At 48.8% G+C, this 21,633-nt stretch overlaps 1 protein-coding gene across 1 annotated transcript in view; it reads right to left on the minus strand.

Annotated features, from left to right (window-relative positions):
• Window positions 1–21,633, minus strand: part of GATD3 (glutamine amidotransferase class 1 domain containing 3) — an 81,944-nt gene that overhangs the window by 18,278 nt on the left and 42,033 nt on the right. Inside the window, exons 5-6 of the mRNA XM_068266327.1 lie at window positions 17,174–17,266; window positions 16,444–16,600 (exon numbers count right to left, since the gene is read on the minus strand). Coding sequence (XP_068122428.1) covers window positions 16,444–16,600; window positions 17,174–17,266 — 250 coding nt within the window. The remainder of the gene's footprint in view (window positions 1–16,443; window positions 16,601–17,173; window positions 17,267–21,633) is intronic.

Genomic DNA, 21,633 nt, shown 5'->3' on the forward strand with positions numbered 1-21,633 from the left:
CTGTGTGCAATTATCAGAGGGTAGACAACAAGCCACGCCCAGATACAAGACTGTGTGCAATTATCAGAGGGTAGACAACAAGCCACCCCAGATACAAGACTGTGTGCAATTATCAGAGGGTAGACAACAAGCCACCCCAGATACAAGACTGTGTGCAATTATCAGAGGGTAGACAACAAGCCACCCCAGATACAAGACTGTGTGCAATTATCAGAGGGTAGACAACAAGCCACCCCCAGATACAAGACTGTGTGCAATTATCAGAGGGTAGACAACAAGCCACCCCAGATACAAGACTGTGTGCAATTATCAGAGGGTAGACAACAAGCCACCCCAGATACAAGACTGTGTGCAATTATCAGAGGGTAGACAACAAGCCACCCCAGATACAAGACTGTGTGCAATTATCAGAGGGTAGACAACAAGCCACCCCAGATACAAGACTATGTGCAATTATCAGAGGGTAGACAACAAGCCACGCCCAGATACAAGACTGTGTGCAATTATCAGAGGGTAGACAACAAGCCACCCCAGATACAAGACTATGTGCAATTATCAGAGGGTAGACAACAAGCCACACCCAGATACAAGACTGTGTGCAATTATCAGAGGGTAGACAACAAGCCACCCCCAGATACAAGACTGTGTGCAATTATCAGAGGGTAGACAACAAGACACGCCCAGATACAAGACTGTGTGCAATTATCAGAGGGTAGACAACAAGCCACCCCCAGATACAAGACTGTGTGCAATTATCAGAGGGTAGACAACAAGCCACCCCAGATACAAGACTGTGTGCAATTATCAGAGGGTAGACAACAAGCCACTCCCAGATACAAGACTGTGTGCAATTATCAGAGGGTAGACAACAAGCCACCCCAGATACAAGACTGTGTGCAATTATCAGAGGGTAGACAACAAGCCACCCCAGATACAAGACTGTGTGCAATTATCAGAGGGTAGACAACAAGCCACCCCAGATACAAGACTGTGTGCAATTATCAGAGGGTAGACAACAAGCCACCCCAGATACAAGACTGTGTGCAATTATCAGAGGGTAGACAACAAGCCACCCCAGATACAAGACTGTGTGCAATTATCAGAGGGTAGACAACAAGCCACCCCAGATACAAGACTGTGTGCAATTATCAGAGGGTAGACAACAAGCCACCCCAGATACAAGACTGTGTGCAATTATCAGAGGGTAGACAACAAGCCACGCCCAGATACAAGACTGTGTGCAATTATCAGAGGGTAGACAACAAGCCACCCCAGATACAAGACTGTGTGCAATTATCAGAGGGTAGACAACAAGCCACCCCAGATACAAGACTGTGTGCAATTATCAGAGGGTAGACAACAAGCCACCCCAGATACAAGACTGTGTGCAATTATCAGAGGGTAGACAACAAGCCACCCCCAGATACAAGACTGTGTGCAATTATCAGAGGGTAGACAACAAGCCACCCCAGATACAAGACTGTGTGCAATTATCAGAGGGTAGACAACAAGCCACCCCAGATACAAGACTGTGTGCAATTATCAGAGGGTAGACAACAAGCCACCCCAGATACAAGACTGTGTGCAATTATCAGAGGGTAGACAACAAGCCACCCCAGATACAAGACTATGTGCAATTATCAGAGGGTAGACAACAAGCCACGCCCAGATACAAGACTGTGTGCAATTATCAGAGGGTAGACAACAAGCCACCCCAGATACAAGACTATGTGCAATTATCAGAGGGTAGACAACAAGCCACACCCAGATACAAGACTGTGTGCAATTATCAGAGGGTAGACAACAAGCCACCCCCAGATACAAGACTGTGTGCAATTATCAGAGGGTAGACAACAAGCCACCCCAGATACAAGACTGTGTGCAATTATCAGAGGGTAGACAACAAGCCACCATCAGATACAAGACTGTGTGCAATTATCAGAGGGTAGACAACAAGCCACCCCAGATACAAGACTGTGTGCAATTATCAGAGGGTAGACAACAGGCCACCCCCAGATACAAGACTATGTGCAATTATCAGAGGGTAGACAACAAGCCACCCCCAGATAAAAGACTATGTGCAATTATCAGAGGGTAGACAACAAGCCACCTCCAGATACAAGACTATGTGAAATTATCAGAGGGTAGACAACAAGCCACCCCCAGATACAAGACTGTGTGCAATTATCAGAGGGTAGACAACAAGCCACCATCAGATACAAGACTGTGTGCAATTATCAGAGGGTAGACAACAAGCCACCCCAGATACAAGACTGTGTGCAATTATCAGAGGGTAGACAACAAGCCACCCCCAGATACAAGACTGTGTGCAATTATCAGAGGGTAGACAACAAGCCACCCCAGATACAAGACTGTGTGCAATTATCAGAGGGTAGACAACAAGCCACCCCAGATACAAGACTGTGTGCAATTATCAGAGGGTAGACAACAAGCCACCCCAGATACAAGACTAAGTGCAATTATCAGAGGGTAGACAACAAGCCACGCCCAGATACAAGACTGTGTGCAATTATCAGAGGGTAGACAACAAGCCACCCCAGATACAAGACTATGTGCAATTATCAGAGGGTAGACAACAAGCCACGCCCAGATACAAGACTGTGTGCAATTATCAGAGGGTAGACAACAAGCCACCCCCAGATACAAGACTGTGTGCAATTATCAGAGGGTAGACAACAAGCCACCCCAGATACAAGACTGTGTGCAATTATCAGAGGGTAGACAACAAGCCACTCCCAGATACAAGACTGTGTGCAATTATCAGAGGGTAGACAACAAGCCACCCCAGATACAAGACTGTGTGCAATTATCAGAGGGTAGACAACAAGCCACCCCAGATACAAGACTGTGTGCAATTATCAGAGGGTAGACAACAAGCCACCCCAGATACAAGACTGTGTGCAATTATCAGAGGGTAGACAACAAGCCACCCCAGATACAAGACTGTGTGCAATTATCAGAGGGTAGACAACAAGCCACCCCAGATACAAGACTGTGTGCAATTATCAGAGGGTAGACAACAAGCCACCCCAGATACAAGACTGTGTGCAATTATCAGAGGGTAGACAACAAGCCACCCCAGATACAAGACTGTGTGCAATTATCAGAGGGTAGACAACAAGCCACCCCAGATACAAGACTGTGTGCAATTATCAGAGGGTAGACAACAAGCCACGCCCAGATACAAGACTGTGTGCAATTATCAGAGGGTAGACAACAAGCCACCCCAGATACAAGACTGTGTGCAATTATCAGAGGGTAGACAACAAGCCACCCCAGATACAAGACTGTGTGCAATTATCAGAGGGTAGACAACAAGCCACCCCCAGATACAAGACTGTGTGCAATTATCAGAGGGTAGACAACAAGCCACCCCAGATACAAGACTGTGTGCAATTATCAGAGGGTAGACAACAAGCCACCCCAGATACAAGACTGTGTGCAATTATCAGAGGGTAGACAACAAGCCACCCCAGATAAAAGACTGTGTGCAATTATCAGAGGGTAGACAACAAGCCACCCCAGATACAAGACTGTGTGCAATTATCAGAGGGTAGACAACAAGCCACCCCAGATACAAGACTGTGTGCAATTATCAGAGGGTAGACAACAAGCCACGCCCAGATACAAGACTGTGTGCAATTATCAGAGGGTAGACAACAAGCCACCCCAGATACAAGACTATGTGCAATTATCAGAGGGTAGACAACAAGCCACACCCAGATACAAGACTGTGTGCAATTATCAGAGGGTAGACAACAAGCCACCCCCAGATACAAGACTGTGTGCAATTATCAGAGGGTAGACAACAAGCCACCCCAGATACAAGACTGTGTGCAATTATCAGAGGGTAGACAACAAGCCACCATCAGATACAAGACTGTGTGCAATTATCAGAGGGTAGACAACAAGCCACCCCAGATACAAGACTGTGTGCAATTATCAGAGGGTAGACAACAAGCCACGCCCAGATACAAGACTGTGTGCAATTATCAGAGGGTAGACAACAAGCCACCCCAGATACAAGACTGTGTGCAATTATCAGAGGGTAGACAACAAGCCACGCCCAGATACAAGACTGTGTGCAATTATCAGAGGGCAGACAACAAGCCACCCCCAGATACAAGACTGTGTGCAATTATCAGAGGGTAGACAACAAGCCACCCCCAGATACAAGACTGTGTGCAATTATCAGAGGGTAGACAACAAGCCACGCCCAGATACAAGACTGTGTGCAATTATCAGAGGGTAGACAACAAGCCACCCCAGATACAAGACTGTGTGCAATTATCAGAGGGTAGACAACAAGCCTCCCCAGATACAAGACTATGTGCAATTATCAGAGGGTAGACAACAAGCCACGCCCAGATACAAGACTGTGCAATTATCAGAGGGCAGACAACAAGCCACCCCCAGATACAAGACTGTGTGCAATTATCAGAGGGTAGACAACAAGCCACCCCCAGATACAAGACTGTGTGCAATTATCAGAGGGTAGACAACAAGCCACCCCAGATACAAGACTGTGTGCAATTATCAGAGGGTAGACAACAAGCCACCCCCAGATACAAGACTGTGTGCAATTATCAGAGGGTAGACAACAAGCCACCCCCAGATACAAGACTGTGTGCAATTATCAGAGGGTAGACAACAAGCCACCCCCAGATACAAGACTGTGTGCAATTATCAGAGGGTAGACAACAAGCCACCCCCAAATACAAGACTGTGTGCAATTATCAGAGGGTAGACAACAAGCCACCCCCAGATACAAGACTGTGTGCAATTATCAGAGGGTAGACAACAAGCCACCCCCAGATACAAGACTTTGTGCAATTATCAGAGGGTAGACAACAAGCCACCCCAGATACAAGACTGTGTGCAATTATCAGAGGGTAGACAACAAGCCACCCTAGATACAAGACTGTGTGCAATTATCAGAGAGTAGACAACAAGCCACCCCAGATACAAGACTGTGTGCAATTATCAGAGGGTAGACAACAAGCCACCCCAGATACAAGACTGTGTGCAATTATCAGAGGGTAGACAACAAGCCACCCCAGATACAAGACTATGTGCAATTATCAGAGGGTAGACAACAAGCCACCCCAGATACAAGACTGTGTGCAATTATCAGAGGGTAGACAACAAGCCACCTCCAGATACAAGACTAAGCGCAATTATCAGAGGGTAGACAACAAGCCACCCCAGATGCAAGACTGTGTGCAGCTATCAGAGGGTAGACAACAAGCCACCCCAGATACAAGACTGTGTGCAATTATCAGAGGGTAGACAACAAGCCACCCCAGATACAAGACTGTGTGCAATTATCACAGGGTAGACAACAAGCCACGCCCAGATACAAGACTGTGTGCAATTATCAGAGGGTAGACAACAAGCCACCCCCAGATACAAGACTGTGTGCAATTATCAGAGGGTAGACAACAAGCCACCCCCAGATACAAGACTGTGTGCAATTATCAGAGGGTAGACAACAAGCCACCCCCAGATACAAGACTGTGTGCAATTATCAGAGGGCAGACAACAAGCCACCCCCAGATACAAGACTGTGTGCAATTATCAGAGGGTAGACAACAAGCCACCCCAGATACAAGACTGTGTGCAATTATCAGAGGGTAGACAACAAGCCACCCCCAGATACAAGACTGTGTGCAATTATCAGAGGGTAGACAACAAGCCACCCCCAGATACAAGACTATGCGCAATTATCAGAGGGTAGACAACAAGCCACCCCCAGATATAAGACTGTGTGCAATTATCAGAGGGTAGACAACAGGCAACCCCCAGATACAAGACTGTGTGCAATTATCAGAGGGTAGACAACAAGCCACCCCAGATACAAGACTGTGTGCAATTATCAGAGGGTAGACAACAAGCCACCCCAGATACAAGACTGTGTGCAATTATCAGAGGGTAGACAACAAGCCACCCCAGATACAAGACTATGTGCAATTATCAGAGGGTAGACAACAAGCCACCCCCAGATACAAGACTGTGTGCAATTATCAGAGGGTAGACAACAAGCCACCATCAGATACAAGACTGTGTGCAATTATCAGAGGGTAGACAACAAGCCACCCCAGATACAAGACTATGTGCAATTATCAGAGGGTAGACAACAAGCCACGCCCAGATACAAGACTGTGTGCAATTATCAGAGGGTAGACAACAAGCCACCCCAGATACAAGACTGTGTGCAATTATCAGAGGGTAGACAACAAGCCACCCCAGATACAAGACTGTGTGCAATTATCAGAGGGTAGACAACAAGCCACCCCAGATACAAGACTATGTGCAATTATCAGAGGGTAGACAACAAGCCACGCCCAGATACAAGACTGTGTGCAATTATCAGAGGGTAGACAACAAGCCACCCCAGATACAAGACTATGTGCAATTATCAGAGGGTAGACAACAAGCCACGCCCAGATACAAGACTGTGTGCAATTATCAGAGGGTAGACAACAAGCCACCCCAGATACAAGATTGTGTGCAATTATCAGAGGGTAGACAACAAGCCACCCCAGATACAAGACTGTGTGCAATTATCAGAGGGTAGACAAGCCACCCCCAGATACAAGACTGTGTGCAATTATCAGAGGGTAAACAACAAGCCACCTCCAGATACAAGACTATGCGCAATTATCAGAGGGTAGACAACAAGCCACCCCAGATACAAGACTGTGTGCAATTATCAGAGGGTAGACAACAAGCCACCCCAGATACAAGACTGTGTGCAATTATCAGAGGGTAGACAACAAGCCACCCCAGATACAAGACTGTGTGCAATTATCACAGGGTAGACAACAAGCCACGCCCCGATACAAGACTATGTGCAATTATCAGAGGGTAGACAACAAGCCACGCCCAGATACAAGACTGTGTGCAATTATCAGAGGGTAGACAACAAGCCACCCCCAGATACAAGACTGTGTGCAATTATCAGAGGGTAGACAACAAGCCACCCCCAAATACAAGACTGTGTGCAATTATCAGAGGGTAGACAACAAGCCACCCCCAGATACAAGACTGTGTGCAATTATCAGAGGGTAGACAACAAGCCACCCCCAGATACAAGACTTTGTGCAATTATCAGAGGGTAGACAACAAGCCACCCCAGATACAAGACTGTGTGCAATTATCAGAGGGTAGACAACAAGCCACCCTAGATACAAGACTGTGTGCAATTATCAGAGAGTAGACAACAAGCCACCCCAGATACAAGACTGTGTGCAATTATCAGAGGGTAGACAACAAGCCACCCCAGATACAAGACTGTGTGCAATTATCAGAGGGTAGACAACAAGCCACCCCAGATACAAGACTATGTGCAATTATCAGAGGGTAGACAACAAGCCACCCCAGATACAAGACTGTGTGCAATTATCAGAGGGTAGACAACAAGCCACCTCCAGATACAAGACTAAGCGCAATTATCAGAGGGTAGACAACAAGCCACCCCAGATGCAAGACTGTGTGCAGCTATCAGAGGGTAGACAACAAGCCACCCCAGATACAAGACTGTGTGCAATTATCAGAGGGTAGACAACAAGCCACCCCAGATACAAGACTGTGTGCAATTATCACAGGGTAGACAACAAGCCACGCCCAGATACAAGACTGTGTGCAATTATCAGAGGGTAGACAACAAGCCACCCCCAGATACAAGACTGTGTGCAATTATCAGAGGGTAGACAACAAGCCACCCCCAGATACAAGACTGTGTGCAATTATCAGAGGGTAGACAACAAGCCACCCCCAGATACAAGACTGTGTGCAATTATCAGAGGGCAGACAACAAGCCACCCCCAGATACAAGACTGTGTGCAATTATCAGAGGGTAGACAACAAGCCACCCCAGATACAAGACTGTGTGCAATTATCAGAGGGTAGACAACAAGCCACCCCCAGATACAAGACTGTGTGCAATTATCAGAGGGTAGACAACAAGCCACCCCCAGATACAAGACTATGCGCAATTATCAGAGGGTAGACAACAAGCCACCCCCAGATATAAGACTGTGTGCAATTATCAGAGGGTAGACAACAGGCAACCCCCAGATACAAGACTGTGTGCAATTATCAGAGGGTAGACAACAAGCCACCCCAGATACAAGACTGTGTGCAATTATCAGAGGGTAGACAACAAGCCACCCCAGATACAAGACTGTGTGCAATTATCAGAGGGTAGACAACAAGCCACCCCAGATACAAGACTATGTGCAATTATCAGAGGGTAGACAACAAGCCACCCCCAGATACAAGACTGTGTGCAATTATCAGAGGGTAGACAACAAGCCACCATCAGATACAAGACTGTGTGCAATTATCAGAGGGTAGACAACAAGCCACCCCAGATACAAGACTATGTGCAATTATCAGAGGGTAGACAACAAGCCACGCCCAGATACAAGACTGTGTGCAATTATCAGAGGGTAGACAACAAGCCACCCCAGATACAAGACTGTGTGCAATTATCAGAGGGTAGACAACAAGCCACCCCAGATACAAGACTGTGTGCAATTATCAGAGGGTAGACAACAAGCCACCCCAGATACAAGACTATGTGCAATTATCAGAGGGTAGACAACAAGCCACGCCCAGATACAAGACTGTGTGCAATTATCAGAGGGTAGACAACAAGCCACCCCAGATACAAGACTATGTGCAATTATCAGAGGGTAGACAACAAGCCACGCCCAGATACAAGACTGTGTGCAATTATCAGAGGGTAGACAACAAGCCACCCCAGATACAAGATTGTGTGCAATTATCAGAGGGTAGACAACAAGCCACCCCAGATACAAGACTGTGTGCAATTATCAGAGGGTAGACAAGCCACCCCCAGATACAAGACTGTGTGCAATTATCAGAGGGTAAACAACAAGCCACCTCCAGATACAAGACTATGCGCAATTATCAGAGGGTAGACAACAAGCCACCCCAGATACAAGACTGTGTGCAATTATCAGAGGGTAGACAACAAGCCACCCCAGATACAAGACTGTGTGCAATTATCAGAGGGTAGACAACAAGCCACCCCAGATACAAGACTGTGTGCAATTATCACAGGGTAGACAACAAGCCACGCCCCGATACAAGACTATGTGCAATTATCAGAGGGTAGACAACAAGCCACGCCCAGATACAAGACTGTGTGCAATTATCAGAGGGTAGACAACAAGCCACGCCCCGATACAAGACTATGTGCAATTGTCAGAGGGTAGACAACAAGCCACCCCCAGATACAAGACTGTGTGCAATAATCAGAGGGTAGACAACAAGCCACCCCCAGATACAAGACTGTGTGCAATTATCAGAGGGCAGACAACAAGCCACCCCCAGATACAAGACTGTGTGCAATTATCAGAGGGTAGACAACAAGCCACCCCAGATACAAGACTGTGTGCAATTATCAGAGGGTAGACAACAAGCCACCCCAGATACAAGACTGTGTGCAATTATCAGAGGGTAGACAACAAGCCACCCCGAGATACAAGACTGTGTGCAATTATCAGAGGGTAGACAACAAGCCACCTCCAGATACAAGACTATGCGCAATTATCAGAGGGTAGACAACAAGCCACCCCAGATACAAGACTGTGTGCAATTATCAGAGGGTAGACAACAGGCCACCCCCAGATACAAGACTGTGTGCAATTATCAGAGGGTAGACAACAAGCCACCCCAGATACAAGACTGTGTGCAATTATCAGAGGGTAGACAACAAGCCACCCCAGATACAAGACTGTGTGCAATTATCAGAGGGTAGACAACAAGCCACCCCAGATACAAGACTTTGTGCAATTATCAGAGGGTAGACAACAAGCCACCCCAGATACAAGACTGTGTGCAATTATCAGAGGGTAGACAACAGGCCACCCCCAGATACAAGACTATGTGCAATTATCAGAGGGTAGACAACAAGCCACCCCCAGATAAAAGACTATGTGCAATTATCAGAGGGTAGACAACAAGCCACCCCAGATACAAGACTTTGTGCAATTATCAGAGGGTAGACAACAAGCCACCCCAGATACAAGACTGTGTGCAATTATCAGAGGGTAGACAACAGGCCACCCCCAGATACAAGACTATGTGCAATTATCAGAGGGTAGACAACAAGCCACCCCCAGATAAAAGACTATGTGCAATTATCAGAGGGTAGACAACAAGCCACCTCCAGATACAAGACTATGTGCAATTATCAGAGGGTAGACAACAAGCCACCCCCAGATACAAGACTGTGTGCAATTATCAGAGGGTAGACAACAAGCCACCATCAGATACAAGACTGTGTGCAATTATCAGAGGGTAGACAACAAGCCACCCCAGATACAAGACTGTGTGCAATTATCAGAGGGTAGACAACAAGCCACCCCCAGATACAAGACTGTGTGCAATTATCAGAGGGTAGACAACAAGCCACCCCAGATACAAGACTGTGTGCAATTATCAGAGGGTAGACAACAAGCCACCCCAGATACAAGACTGTGTGCAATTATCAGAGGGTAGACAACAAGCCACCCCAGATACAAGACTAAGTGCAATTATCAGAGGGTAGACAACAAGCCACGCCCAGATACAAGACTGTGTGCAATTATCAGAGGGTAGACAACAAGCCACCCCAGATACAAGACTATGTGCAATTATCAGAGGGTAGACAACAAGACACGCCCAGATACAAGACTGTGTGCAATTATCAGAGGGTAGACAACAAGCCACCCCCAGATACAAGACTGTGTGCAATTATCAGAGGGTAGACAACAAGCCACCCCAGATACAAGACTGTGTGCAATTATCAGAGGGTAGACAACAAGCCACTCCCAGATACAAGACTGTGTGCAATTATCAGAGGGTAGACAACAAGCCACCCCAGATACAAGACTGTGTGCAATTATCAGAGGGTAGACAACAAGCCACCCCAGATACAAGACTGTGTGCAATTATCAGAGGGTAGACAACAAGCCACCCCAGATACAAGACTGTGTGCAATTATCAGAGGGTAGACAACAAGCCACCCCAGATACAAGACTGTGTGCAATTATCAGAGGGTAGACAACAAGCCACCCCAGATACAAGACTGTGTGCAATTATCAGAGGGTAGACAACAAGCCACCCCAGATACAAGACTGTGTGCAATTATCAGAGGGTAGACAACAAGCCACCCCAGATACAAGACTGTGTGCAATTATCAGAGGGTAGACAACAAGCCACGCCCAGATACAAGACTGTGTGCAATTATCAGAGGGTAGACAACAAGCCACCCCAGATACAAGACTGTGTGCAATTATCAGAGGGTAGACAACAAGCCACCCCAGATACAAGACTGTGTGCAATTATCAGAGGGTAGACAACAAGCCACCCCCAGATACAAGACTGTGTGCAATTATCAGAGGGTAGACAACAAGCCACCCCAGATACAAGACTGTGTGCAATTATCAGAGGGTAGACAACAAGCCACCCCAGATACAAGACTGTGTGCAATTATCAGAGGGTAGACAACAAGCCACCCCAGATACAAGACTGTGTGCAATTATCAGAGGGTAGACAACAAGCCACCCCAGATACAAGACTATGTGCAATTATCAGAGGGTAGACAACAAGCCACGCCCAGATACAAGACTGTGTGCAATTATCAGAGGGTAGACAACAAGCCACCCCAGATACAAGACTATGTGCAATTATCAGAGGGTAGACAACAAGCCACACCCAGATACAAGACTGTGTGCAATTATCAGAGGGTAGACAACAAGCCACCCCCAGATACAAGACTGTGTGCAATTATCAGAGGGTAGACAACAAGCCACCCCAGATACAAGACTGTGTGCAATTATCAGAGGGTAGACAACAAGCCACCATCAGATACAAGACTGTGTGCAATTATCAGAGGGTAGACAACAAGCCACCCCAGATACAAGACTGTGTGCAATTATCAGAGGGTAGACAACAGGCCACCCCCAGATACAAGACTATGTGCAATTATCAGAGGGTAGACAACAAGCCACCCCCAGATAAAAGACTATGTGCAATTATCAGAGGGTAGACAACAAGCCACCTCCAGATACAAGACTATGTGCAATTATCAGAGGGTAGACAACAAGCCACCCCCAGATACAAGACTGTGTGCAATTATCAGAGGGTAGACAACAAGCCACCATCAGATACAAGACTGTGTGCAATTATCAGAGGGTAGACAACAAGCCACCCCAGATACAAGACTGTGTGCAATTATCAGAGGGTAGACAACAAGCCACCCCCAGATACAAGACTGTGTGCAATTATCAGAGGGTAGACAACAAGCCACCCCAGATACAAGACTGTGTGCAATTATCAGAGGGTAGACAACAAGCCACCCCAGATACAAGACTAAGTGCAATTATCAGAGGGTAGACAACAAGCCACGCCCAGATACAAGACTGTGTGCAATTATCAGAGGGTAGACAACAAGCCACCCCAGATACAAGACTATGTGCAATTATCAGAGGGTAGACAACAAGACACGCCCAGATACAAGACTGTGTGCAATTATCAGAGGGTAGACAACAAGCCACCCCCAGATACAAGACTGTGTGCAATTATCAGAGGGTAGACAACAAGCCACCCCAGATACAAGACTGTGTGCAATTATCAGAGGGTAGACAACAAGCCACTCCCAGATACAAGACTGTGTGCAATTATCAGAGGGTAGACAACAAGCCACCCCAGATACAAGACTGTGTGCAATTATCAGAGGGTAGACAACAAGCCACCCCAGATACAAGACTGTGTGCAATTATCAGAGGGTAGACAACAAGCCACCCCAGATACAAGACTGTGTGCAATTATCAGAGGGTAGACAACAAGCCACCCCAGATACAAGACTGTGTGCAATTATCAGAGGGTAGACAACAAGCCACCCCAGATACAAGACTGTGTGCAATTATCAGAGGGTAGACAACAAGCCACCCCAGATACAAGACTGTGTGCAATTATCAGAGGGTAGACAACAAGCCACCCCAGATACAAGACTGTGTGCAATTATCAGAGGGTAGACAACAAGCCACGCCCAGATACAAGACTGTGTGCAATTATCAGAGGGTAGACAACAAGCCACCCCAGATACAAGACTGTGTGCAATTATCAGAGGGTAGACAACAAGCCACCCCAGATACAAGACTGTGTGCAATTATCAGAGGGTAGACAACAAGCCACCCCCAGATACAAGACTGTGTGCAATTATCAGAGGGTAGACAACAAGCCACCCCAGATACAAGACTGTGTGCAATTATCAGAGGGTAGACAACAAGCCACCCCAGATACAAGACTGTGTGCAATTATCAGAGGGTAGACAACAAGCCACCCCAGATACAAGACTGTGTGCAATTATCAGAGGGTAGACAACAAGCCACCCCAGATACAAGACTATGTGCAATTATCAGAGGGTAGACAACAAGCCACGCCCAGATACAAGACTGTGTGCAATTATCAGAGGGTAGACAACAAGCCACCCCAGATACAAGACTATGTGCAATTATCAGAGGGTAGACAACAAGCCACACCCAGATACAAGACTGTGTGCAATTATCAGAGGGTAGACAACAAGCCACCCCCAGATACAAGACTGTGTGCAATTATCAGAGGGTAGACAACAAGCCACCCCAGATACAAGACTGTGTGCAATTATCAGAGGGTAGACAACAAGCCACCATCAGATACAAGACTGTGTGCAATTATCAGAGGGTAGACAACAAGCCACCCCAGATACAAGACTGTGTGCAATTATCAGAGGGTAGACAACAGGCCACCCCCAGATACAAGACTATGTGCAATTATCAGAGGGTAGACAACAAGCCACCCCCAGATAAAAGACTATGTGCAATTATCAGAGGGTAGACAACAAGCCACCTCCAGATACAAGACTATGTGCAATTATCAGAGGGTAGACAACAAGCCACCCCCAGATACAAGACTGTGTGCAATTATCAGAGGGTAGACAACAAGCCACCATCAGATACAAGACTGTGTGCAATTATCAGAGGGTAGACAACAAGCCACCCCAGATACAAGACTGTGTGCAATTATCAGAGGGTAGACAACAAGCCACCCCCAGATACAAGACTGTGTGCAATTATCAGAGGGTAGACAACAAGCCACCCCAGATACAAGACTGTGTGCAATTATCAGAGGGTAGACAACAAGCCACCCCAGATACAAGACTGTGTGCAATTATCAGAGGGTAGACAACAAGCCACCCCAGATACAAGACTAAGTGCAATTATCAGAGGGTAGACAACAAGCCACGCCCAGATACAAGACTGTGTGCAATTATCAGAGGGTAGACAACAAGCCACCCCAGATACAAGACTATGTGCAATTATCAGAGGGTAGACAACAAGCCACGCCCAGATAGAAGACTGTGTGCAATTATCAGAGGGTAGACAACAAGCCACCCCCAGATACAAGACTGTGTGCAATTATCAGAGGGTAGACAACAAGCCACCCCAGATACAAGACTGTGTGCAATTATCAGAGGGTAGACAACAAGCCACTCCCAGATACAAGACTGTGTGCAATTATCAGAGGGTAGACAACAAGCCACCCCAGATACAAGACTGTGTGCAATTATCAGAGGGTAGACAACAAGCCACCCCAGATACAAGACTGTGTGCAATTATCAGAGGGTAGACAACAAGCCACCCCAGATACAAGACTGTGTGCAATTATCAGAGGGTAGACAACAAGCCACCCCAGATACAAGACTGTGTGCAATTATCAGAGGGTAGACAACAAGCCACCCCAGATACAAGACTGTGTGCAATTATCAGAGGGTAGACAACAAGCCACCCCAGATACAAGACTGTGTGCAATTATCAGAGGGTAGACAACAAGCCACCCCAGATACAAGACTGTGTGCAATTATCAGAGGGTAGACAACAAGCCACGCCCAGATACAAGACTGTGTGCAATTATCAGAGGGTAGACAACAAGCCACCCCAGATACAAGACTGTGTGCAATTATCAGAGGGTAGACAACAAGCCACCCCAGATACAAGACTGTGTGCAATTATCAGAGGGTAGACAACAAGCCACCCCCAGATACAAGACTGTGTGCAATTATCAGAGGGTAGACAACAAGCCACCCCAGATACAAGACTGTGTGCAATTATCAGAGGGTAGACAACAAGCCACCCCAGATACAAGACTGTGTGCAATTATCAGAGGGTAGACAACAAGCCACCCCAGATAAAAGACTGTGTGCAATTATCAGAGGGTAGACAACAAGCCACCCCAGATACAAGACTGTGTGCAATTATCAGAGGGTAGACAACAAGCCACCCCAGATACAAGACTGTGTGCAATTATCAGAGGGTAGACAACAAGCCACGCCCAGATACAAGACTGTGTGCAATTATCAGAGGGTAGACAACAAGCCACCCCAGATACAAGACTATGTGCAATTATCAGAGGGTAGACAACAAGCCACACCCAGATACAAGACTGTGTGCAATTATCAGAGGGTAGACAACAAGCCACCCCCAGATACAAGACTGTGTGCAATTATCAGAGGGTAGACAACAAGCCACCCCAGATACAAGACTGTGTGCAATTATCAGAGGGTAGACAACAAGCCACCATCAGATACAAGACTGTGTGCAATTATCAGAGGGTAGACAACAAGCCACCCCAGATACAAGACTGTGTGCAATTATCAGAGGGTAGACAACAAGCCACCCCAGATACAAGACTGTGTGCAATTATCAGAGGGTAGACAACAAGCCACCCCAGATACAAGACTGTGTGCAATTATCAGAGGGTAGACAACAAGCCACGCCCAGATACAAGACTGTGTGCAATTATCAGAGGGTAGACAACAAGCCACCCCAGATACAAGACTGTGTGCAATTATCAGAGGGTAGACAACAAGCCACGCCCAGATACAAGACTGTGTGCAATTATCAGAGGGTAGACAACAAGCCACCCCCAGATACAAGACTGTGTGCAATTATCAGAGGGTAGACAACAAGCCACCCCAGATACAAGACTGTGTGCAATTATCAGAGGGTAGACAACAAGCCACCCCAGATACAAGACTGTGTGCAATTATCAGAGGGTAGACAACAAGCCACCCCAGATACAAGACTGTGTGCAATTATCAGAGGGTAGACATTGACAAGAAGATCGAGGCAAGGGGGAGGGCATGCTAAAGATGACCAGTCACACATCCATGAGGGGACAAGATGCAGGTGTGCGCCCACCTGCTGCATCAGGAACCCCTCCCCCAATCCGGGGGGGGGGGGAAATGCCATGATAAAGATAACCTGTCACGTCCATGAGGGGAGACGATGGAGGTGTGTCAGGAGTCAGGACCCCCCATCCCCATCCAGAGGGGGTCTCCACTGAGCTGCAGAAGCAGAAGGATATGTGCACCTCCTTGGCACTGTGTTTCCCTCCCATGCCCTGGATGGCTTTGGATGTTCCAGCGTACGGCCATTTCCCTCCTTGCTCCTCCTCCTGCCCCACCGTCACCTCCACCCCAGGAATGACCTTGGCAGCGAGGACGGGAGCAATGCAGCACAGCCTGCGGAGACACAAACATCACAGCAACATCCGTCATTACTGGGCAACTTACAGACACGATACCCCAACAAACAAGGGCCTGGTGAGCCCCGCGTAACCCCCTTCCTTCCCCCCCGCCCTTTCCTGGCCCATCCTCCCAGGTGACCCCTTCATCCCCGCCCATCTTCCCGGGTGACCCCCGGCCCATCCTCCCAGGTGACCCCTTCATCCCCGCCCATCTTCTCGGGTGACCCCTTCCTATGTCTGTCCTCCTGGGTGACCCCCGTCCCTGTCCTCCCAGCCCATCCTCCCAGGTGACCCCTTCCTTCATCCCCGCCCATCCTCCCGGGTGACCCCCGTCCCTGTCCTCCCAGGTGACCCCTTCCTTCATCCCCGCCTGTCCTCCTGGATGACCCCTGTCCCTGTCCTCCCACGTGCACCCCTTCCTATGTCCGTCTTTCCGGGTTAATGAAGCACCATTTGAGCTCCTCAGGGGAAGGTGCAGAAGACTGTGACTATGCAGGAATCCCACATCCAATCAGAGAGAAGCAAAGATGGCAGCCCCTCCCACAGGAAGCAGCACAATCAGACTCACCCGATGGGTTTCTTGGCCTTATTGAAGTCTTGGAGGATTCGCTCCACCTCACTGTGAACGCTGCAAGACTCTCCATCCACTGCAAAGGAGGAGCTGAGGGTAGAGGAGACATAACAGCGTGAGAGGGGGAGGAGCAAAGGAGGAGCTATGGGAAGAGGAGACATAACAGCGTGAGAGGGGGAGGAGCAAAGGAGGAGCTGAGGGAAGAGGAGACAAAACTGTAACGATCGGTGTCAGCAACCAGAGAGAGAATCTGATCCTTTGCGATCCACAGTATCCCCAAGAATACAGATATACCCGATTATTGAGGATCTGCGGAATCGTCAATAATCAGATATGTCTAACCTCTAGACACAGTAACAACTCTGAGTACAGACCACCAGAGGAGCTGGCGGCCTAAGACTCCTGAGGAATTTACCCCTGACTGTGGGTGATATTCCTGTAGCCTGTGGACCCCTGGGCGAGGGACCGAGGCTGGGTTGCAGGAAGCCCTGCAACTGGTATGAAAGGTATTGCCCCGGACTGGGCTAACGTAATACAGTAATAGCACAATCCTAGTCTGGGTGTGAGGTCCGTATTCACAACACCCTGGAACTAGTCTAGAGAATACACAGAAGATACACAGTATTCCTAGTCTGGGGTGTGAGGGCCTTGATCTCAACACCCTGGAACTGGTCTAGAGAATAACACAGAAGATACACAGTATTCCTAGTCTGGGGTGTGAGGGCCTTGATCTCAACACCCTGGAACTGGTCTAGAGAATACACAGAAGATACACAGTATTCCTAGTCTGGGGTGTGAGGGCCTTGATCTCCACACCCTGGAACTATGCTAGAGAATACACAGAAGATGCACAGTATTCCTAGTCTGGGGTGTGAGGGCCTTGATCTCAACACCCTGGAACTGGTCTAACAAATAATACCATACAATTAGTACTTTAAGCTATCAAGAATCTGACTCAGTGTGGATTCCCAGCTCCAGCCGGTTCTGGCACACTGTCGGGTCTAGCTAAGGTCTGAGTGCCTTCACGCAAGTGTTAGCAATGGCAGACAACCAGCAACTGACAAGCAGCAGAATATATAGTTGCTGGACTCTGCCGCCCCGCCCGAGCCACTCAGCCAATCATGAGTCCAGCAGGAATCAGCTGACCTTCCTGATCAGCTGACACTTCCCCTGCTAGTATAAAGGTCCTGAGTCCAGGCCCGCGCGCGCGTAGCTCTCCATCTGCCTATGTGCACTAACAGACCCAGCCACACCAAGCGCACGCCGCCGCATGCAAGCAGCCGCTTTGCTGTCAGGACATGCGGCGGCTTTTCCGCATTCCACCATACTACCAGACGCGTGTCTATGCGTGCAAACCGCCGCTTTGGACGCGGAGTCAGACGCCTTGCTCTTGGCATATGCGGCGGCTTTTCCGCGTTTTCTCACAAAAACAACATGAGAGGGGGAGGAGCAAAGAAGGAGCTATGGGAAGAGGAGACATAACAGTGTGAGAGGGGGAGGAGCAAAGGAGGAGCTGAGGGAAGAGGAGACATAACAGTGGTGAGAGGGGGAGGAGCAAAGGAGGAGCTGAGGGAAGAGGAGACATAACAGTGGTGATAGGGGGAGGAGCAAAGGAGGAGCTGAGGGAAGAGGAGACATAACAGTGGTGAGAGGGGGAGGAGCAAAGGAGGAGCTGAGGGAAGAGGAGACAACAGTGGTGAGAGAGGGAGGAGCAAAGGAGGAGCTGAGGGAAGAGGAGACATAACAGTGGTGATAGGGAGAGGGGCAAAGGAGGAGCTGAGGGAAGAGGAGACACAACAGCACGAGAGGGGGAGGAGGAAAGGAGGAGCTATGGGAAGAGGAGACATAACAGCGTGAGAGGGGGAGGAGCAAAGGAGGAGCTGAGGGAAGAGGAGACACAACAGCACGAGAGGGGGAGGAGGAAAGGAGGAGCTATGGGAAGAGGAGACATAACAGCATGAGAGGGGGAGGAGCAAAGGAGGAGCGGAGGGAAGAGAAGACAACAGTGATGAGAGGGGGAGGAGCAAAGGAGGAGCTGAGGGAAGAGGAGACATAACAGTGGTGAGAGGGGGAGGAGCAAAGGAAGAGCTGAGGGAAGGTGAGACATAACAGTGGTGAGAGGGGGAGGAGCAAAGGAGGAGCTGAGGGAAGGTGAGACATAACAGCATGAGAGGGGGAGGAGCAGAGGAGGAGCAGAGGGAAGAGAAGACAACAGTGATGAGAGGGGGAGGAGCAAAGGAGGAGCTGAGGGAAGAGGAGACATAACAGTGGTGAGAGGGGGAGGAGCAAAGGAGGAGCTGAGGGAAGAGGAGACACACTAGCACGAGAGGGGGAGGAGCAAAGGAGGAGCTGAGGGAAGAGGAGACAAAACAGCATGAGAGGGGGAGGAGCAAAGGAGGAGCTATGGGAAGAGGAGACATAACAGCGTGAGAGGGGGAGGAGGAAAGGAGGAGCTGAGGGAAGAGGAGACAACAGTGGTGAGAGGAGGAGGAGCAAAGGAGGAGCTGAGGGAAGGTGAGACATAACAGCATGAGAGGGGGAGGAGCAAAAGAGGAGCTAAGGGAAGAGGAGACATAACAGTGGTGAGAGGGGGAGGAGCAAAAGAGGAGCTGAGGGAAGAGGAGACATAACAGTGGTGAGAGGGGGAGGAGCAAAAGAGGAGCTGAAGGAAGAGGAGACATAACAGTGGTGAGAGGGGGAGGAGCAAAGGAGGAGCTGAGGGAAGAGAAGACATAACAGTGGTGAGAGGGGGAGGAGCAAAGGAGGAGCTGAGGGAAGAGGAGACATAACAGTGGTGATAGGGGGAGGGGCAAAGGAGGAGCTGAGGGAAAAGGAGACATAACAGTGGTGAGAGGGGGAGGAGCAAAGGAGGAGCTGAGGGAAGAGGAGACACAACAGCACGAGAGGGGGGGGAGGAGCAAAGGAGGAGCTGAGGGAAGAGGAGACACAACAGCACGAGAGGGGGGGGAGCAAAGGAGGAGCTGAGGGAAGAGGAGACACAACAGCACGAGAGGGGGAGGAGAAAAGGAGGAGCTGAGGAAAGAGAAGAAATAACAGTGGTGAGGGGGAGGAGCAAAGGAGGAGCGGAGGGAAGAGGAGACATAACAGTGGTGAGAGGGGGAGGAGCAAAGGAGGAGCTGAGGGAAAGTGAGACATAACAGCATGAGAGGGGGAGGAGCAAAAGAGGAGCTGAGGGAAGAGGAGACATAACAGTGGTGAGAGGGGGAGGAGCAAAGGAGGAGCTGAGGGAAGAAAAGACATAACAGTGGTGAGAGGGGGAGGAGCAAAGGAGGAGCTGAGGGAAAAGGAGACAAAACAGTGGTGAGAGGGGGAGGAGCAAAGGAGGAGCTGAGGGAAGAGGAGACACAACAGCACGAGAGGGGGGGGAGCAAAGGAGGAGCTGAGGGAAGAGGAGACACAACAGCACGAGAGGGGGGGGAGCAAAGGAGGAGCTGAGGGAAGAGGAGACATAACAGTGGTGAGAGGGGGAGGAGCAAAGGAGGAGCTGAGGGAAGAGGAGACACAACAGCACGAGAGGGGGAGGAGAAAAGGAGGAGCTGAGGGAAGAGGAGAAATAACAGTGGTGAGGGGGAGGGACTTCGCCTTCACAGTTCACCTCCCAATCATACCTACACTGCAGACACATCACCCAATACTGCATTACCTATACACATGGGAGATGACAGTACAATCCCAGCCATGCAGATGTGGCAGCCGACTGTCGCTGCATGATGTCACACACCAGAGACACAAACCCTTATCCCGCCTCACACAGCCCTGCCCATGGATTCTTCAGCATTCGGGACCACAATCTATGAGAGCAGACAACCGGGGCCCACACACATACAATCACATCACCACGTGTCTATACAGGGACACCACCTGAGAAGGGATCCATGTACCAGCTGACAGCCGGGTAACAGACAACCGGGGCCCACACACATACAATCACACCACCATCACCACGTGTCTATACAGGGACACCACCTGAGAAGGGATCCATGTACCAGCTGACAGCCGGGTAACAGACAACCGGGGCCCACACACATACAATCACATCACCCCGTGTCTATACATACATATATCCAGGCACATCGCCTCTAGTTAGGACATTAAATAAATTATTAGGGAAAGGGAGGTGCTGAAGGGGGTGTGGCTAGAAAACAGCAAAAATCTATTAACCCTTCGCACACTCACATGCAAATGTTTAAACAAATGCCTTCACAGATTTACTCATCCAGGCACAACTGTTATCCCTACAGCTAAATTAAAAGCCAGGGTTTTAGTTCACAGAAGAATGCATTCTTATGCTTAATCACCTATACTGCGCAGAAGTACCCAGGTAAACATAGGTGTCCTAACTCTGGCCCTGTAACATGCATAGTGCAGACATGCAAACACATTCATTGCATCAAACCTATCAATGGATTAGGAGCACACATCCTAACTTCCTCTCC

The sequence above is a fragment of the Hyperolius riggenbachi genome, chromosome 2, assembly GCF_040937935.1.
Source record: "Hyperolius riggenbachi isolate aHypRig1 chromosome 2, aHypRig1.pri, whole genome shotgun sequence".
In the NCBI taxonomy this organism is placed as follows: domain Eukaryota; kingdom Metazoa; phylum Chordata; class Amphibia; order Anura; family Hyperoliidae; genus Hyperolius; species Hyperolius riggenbachi.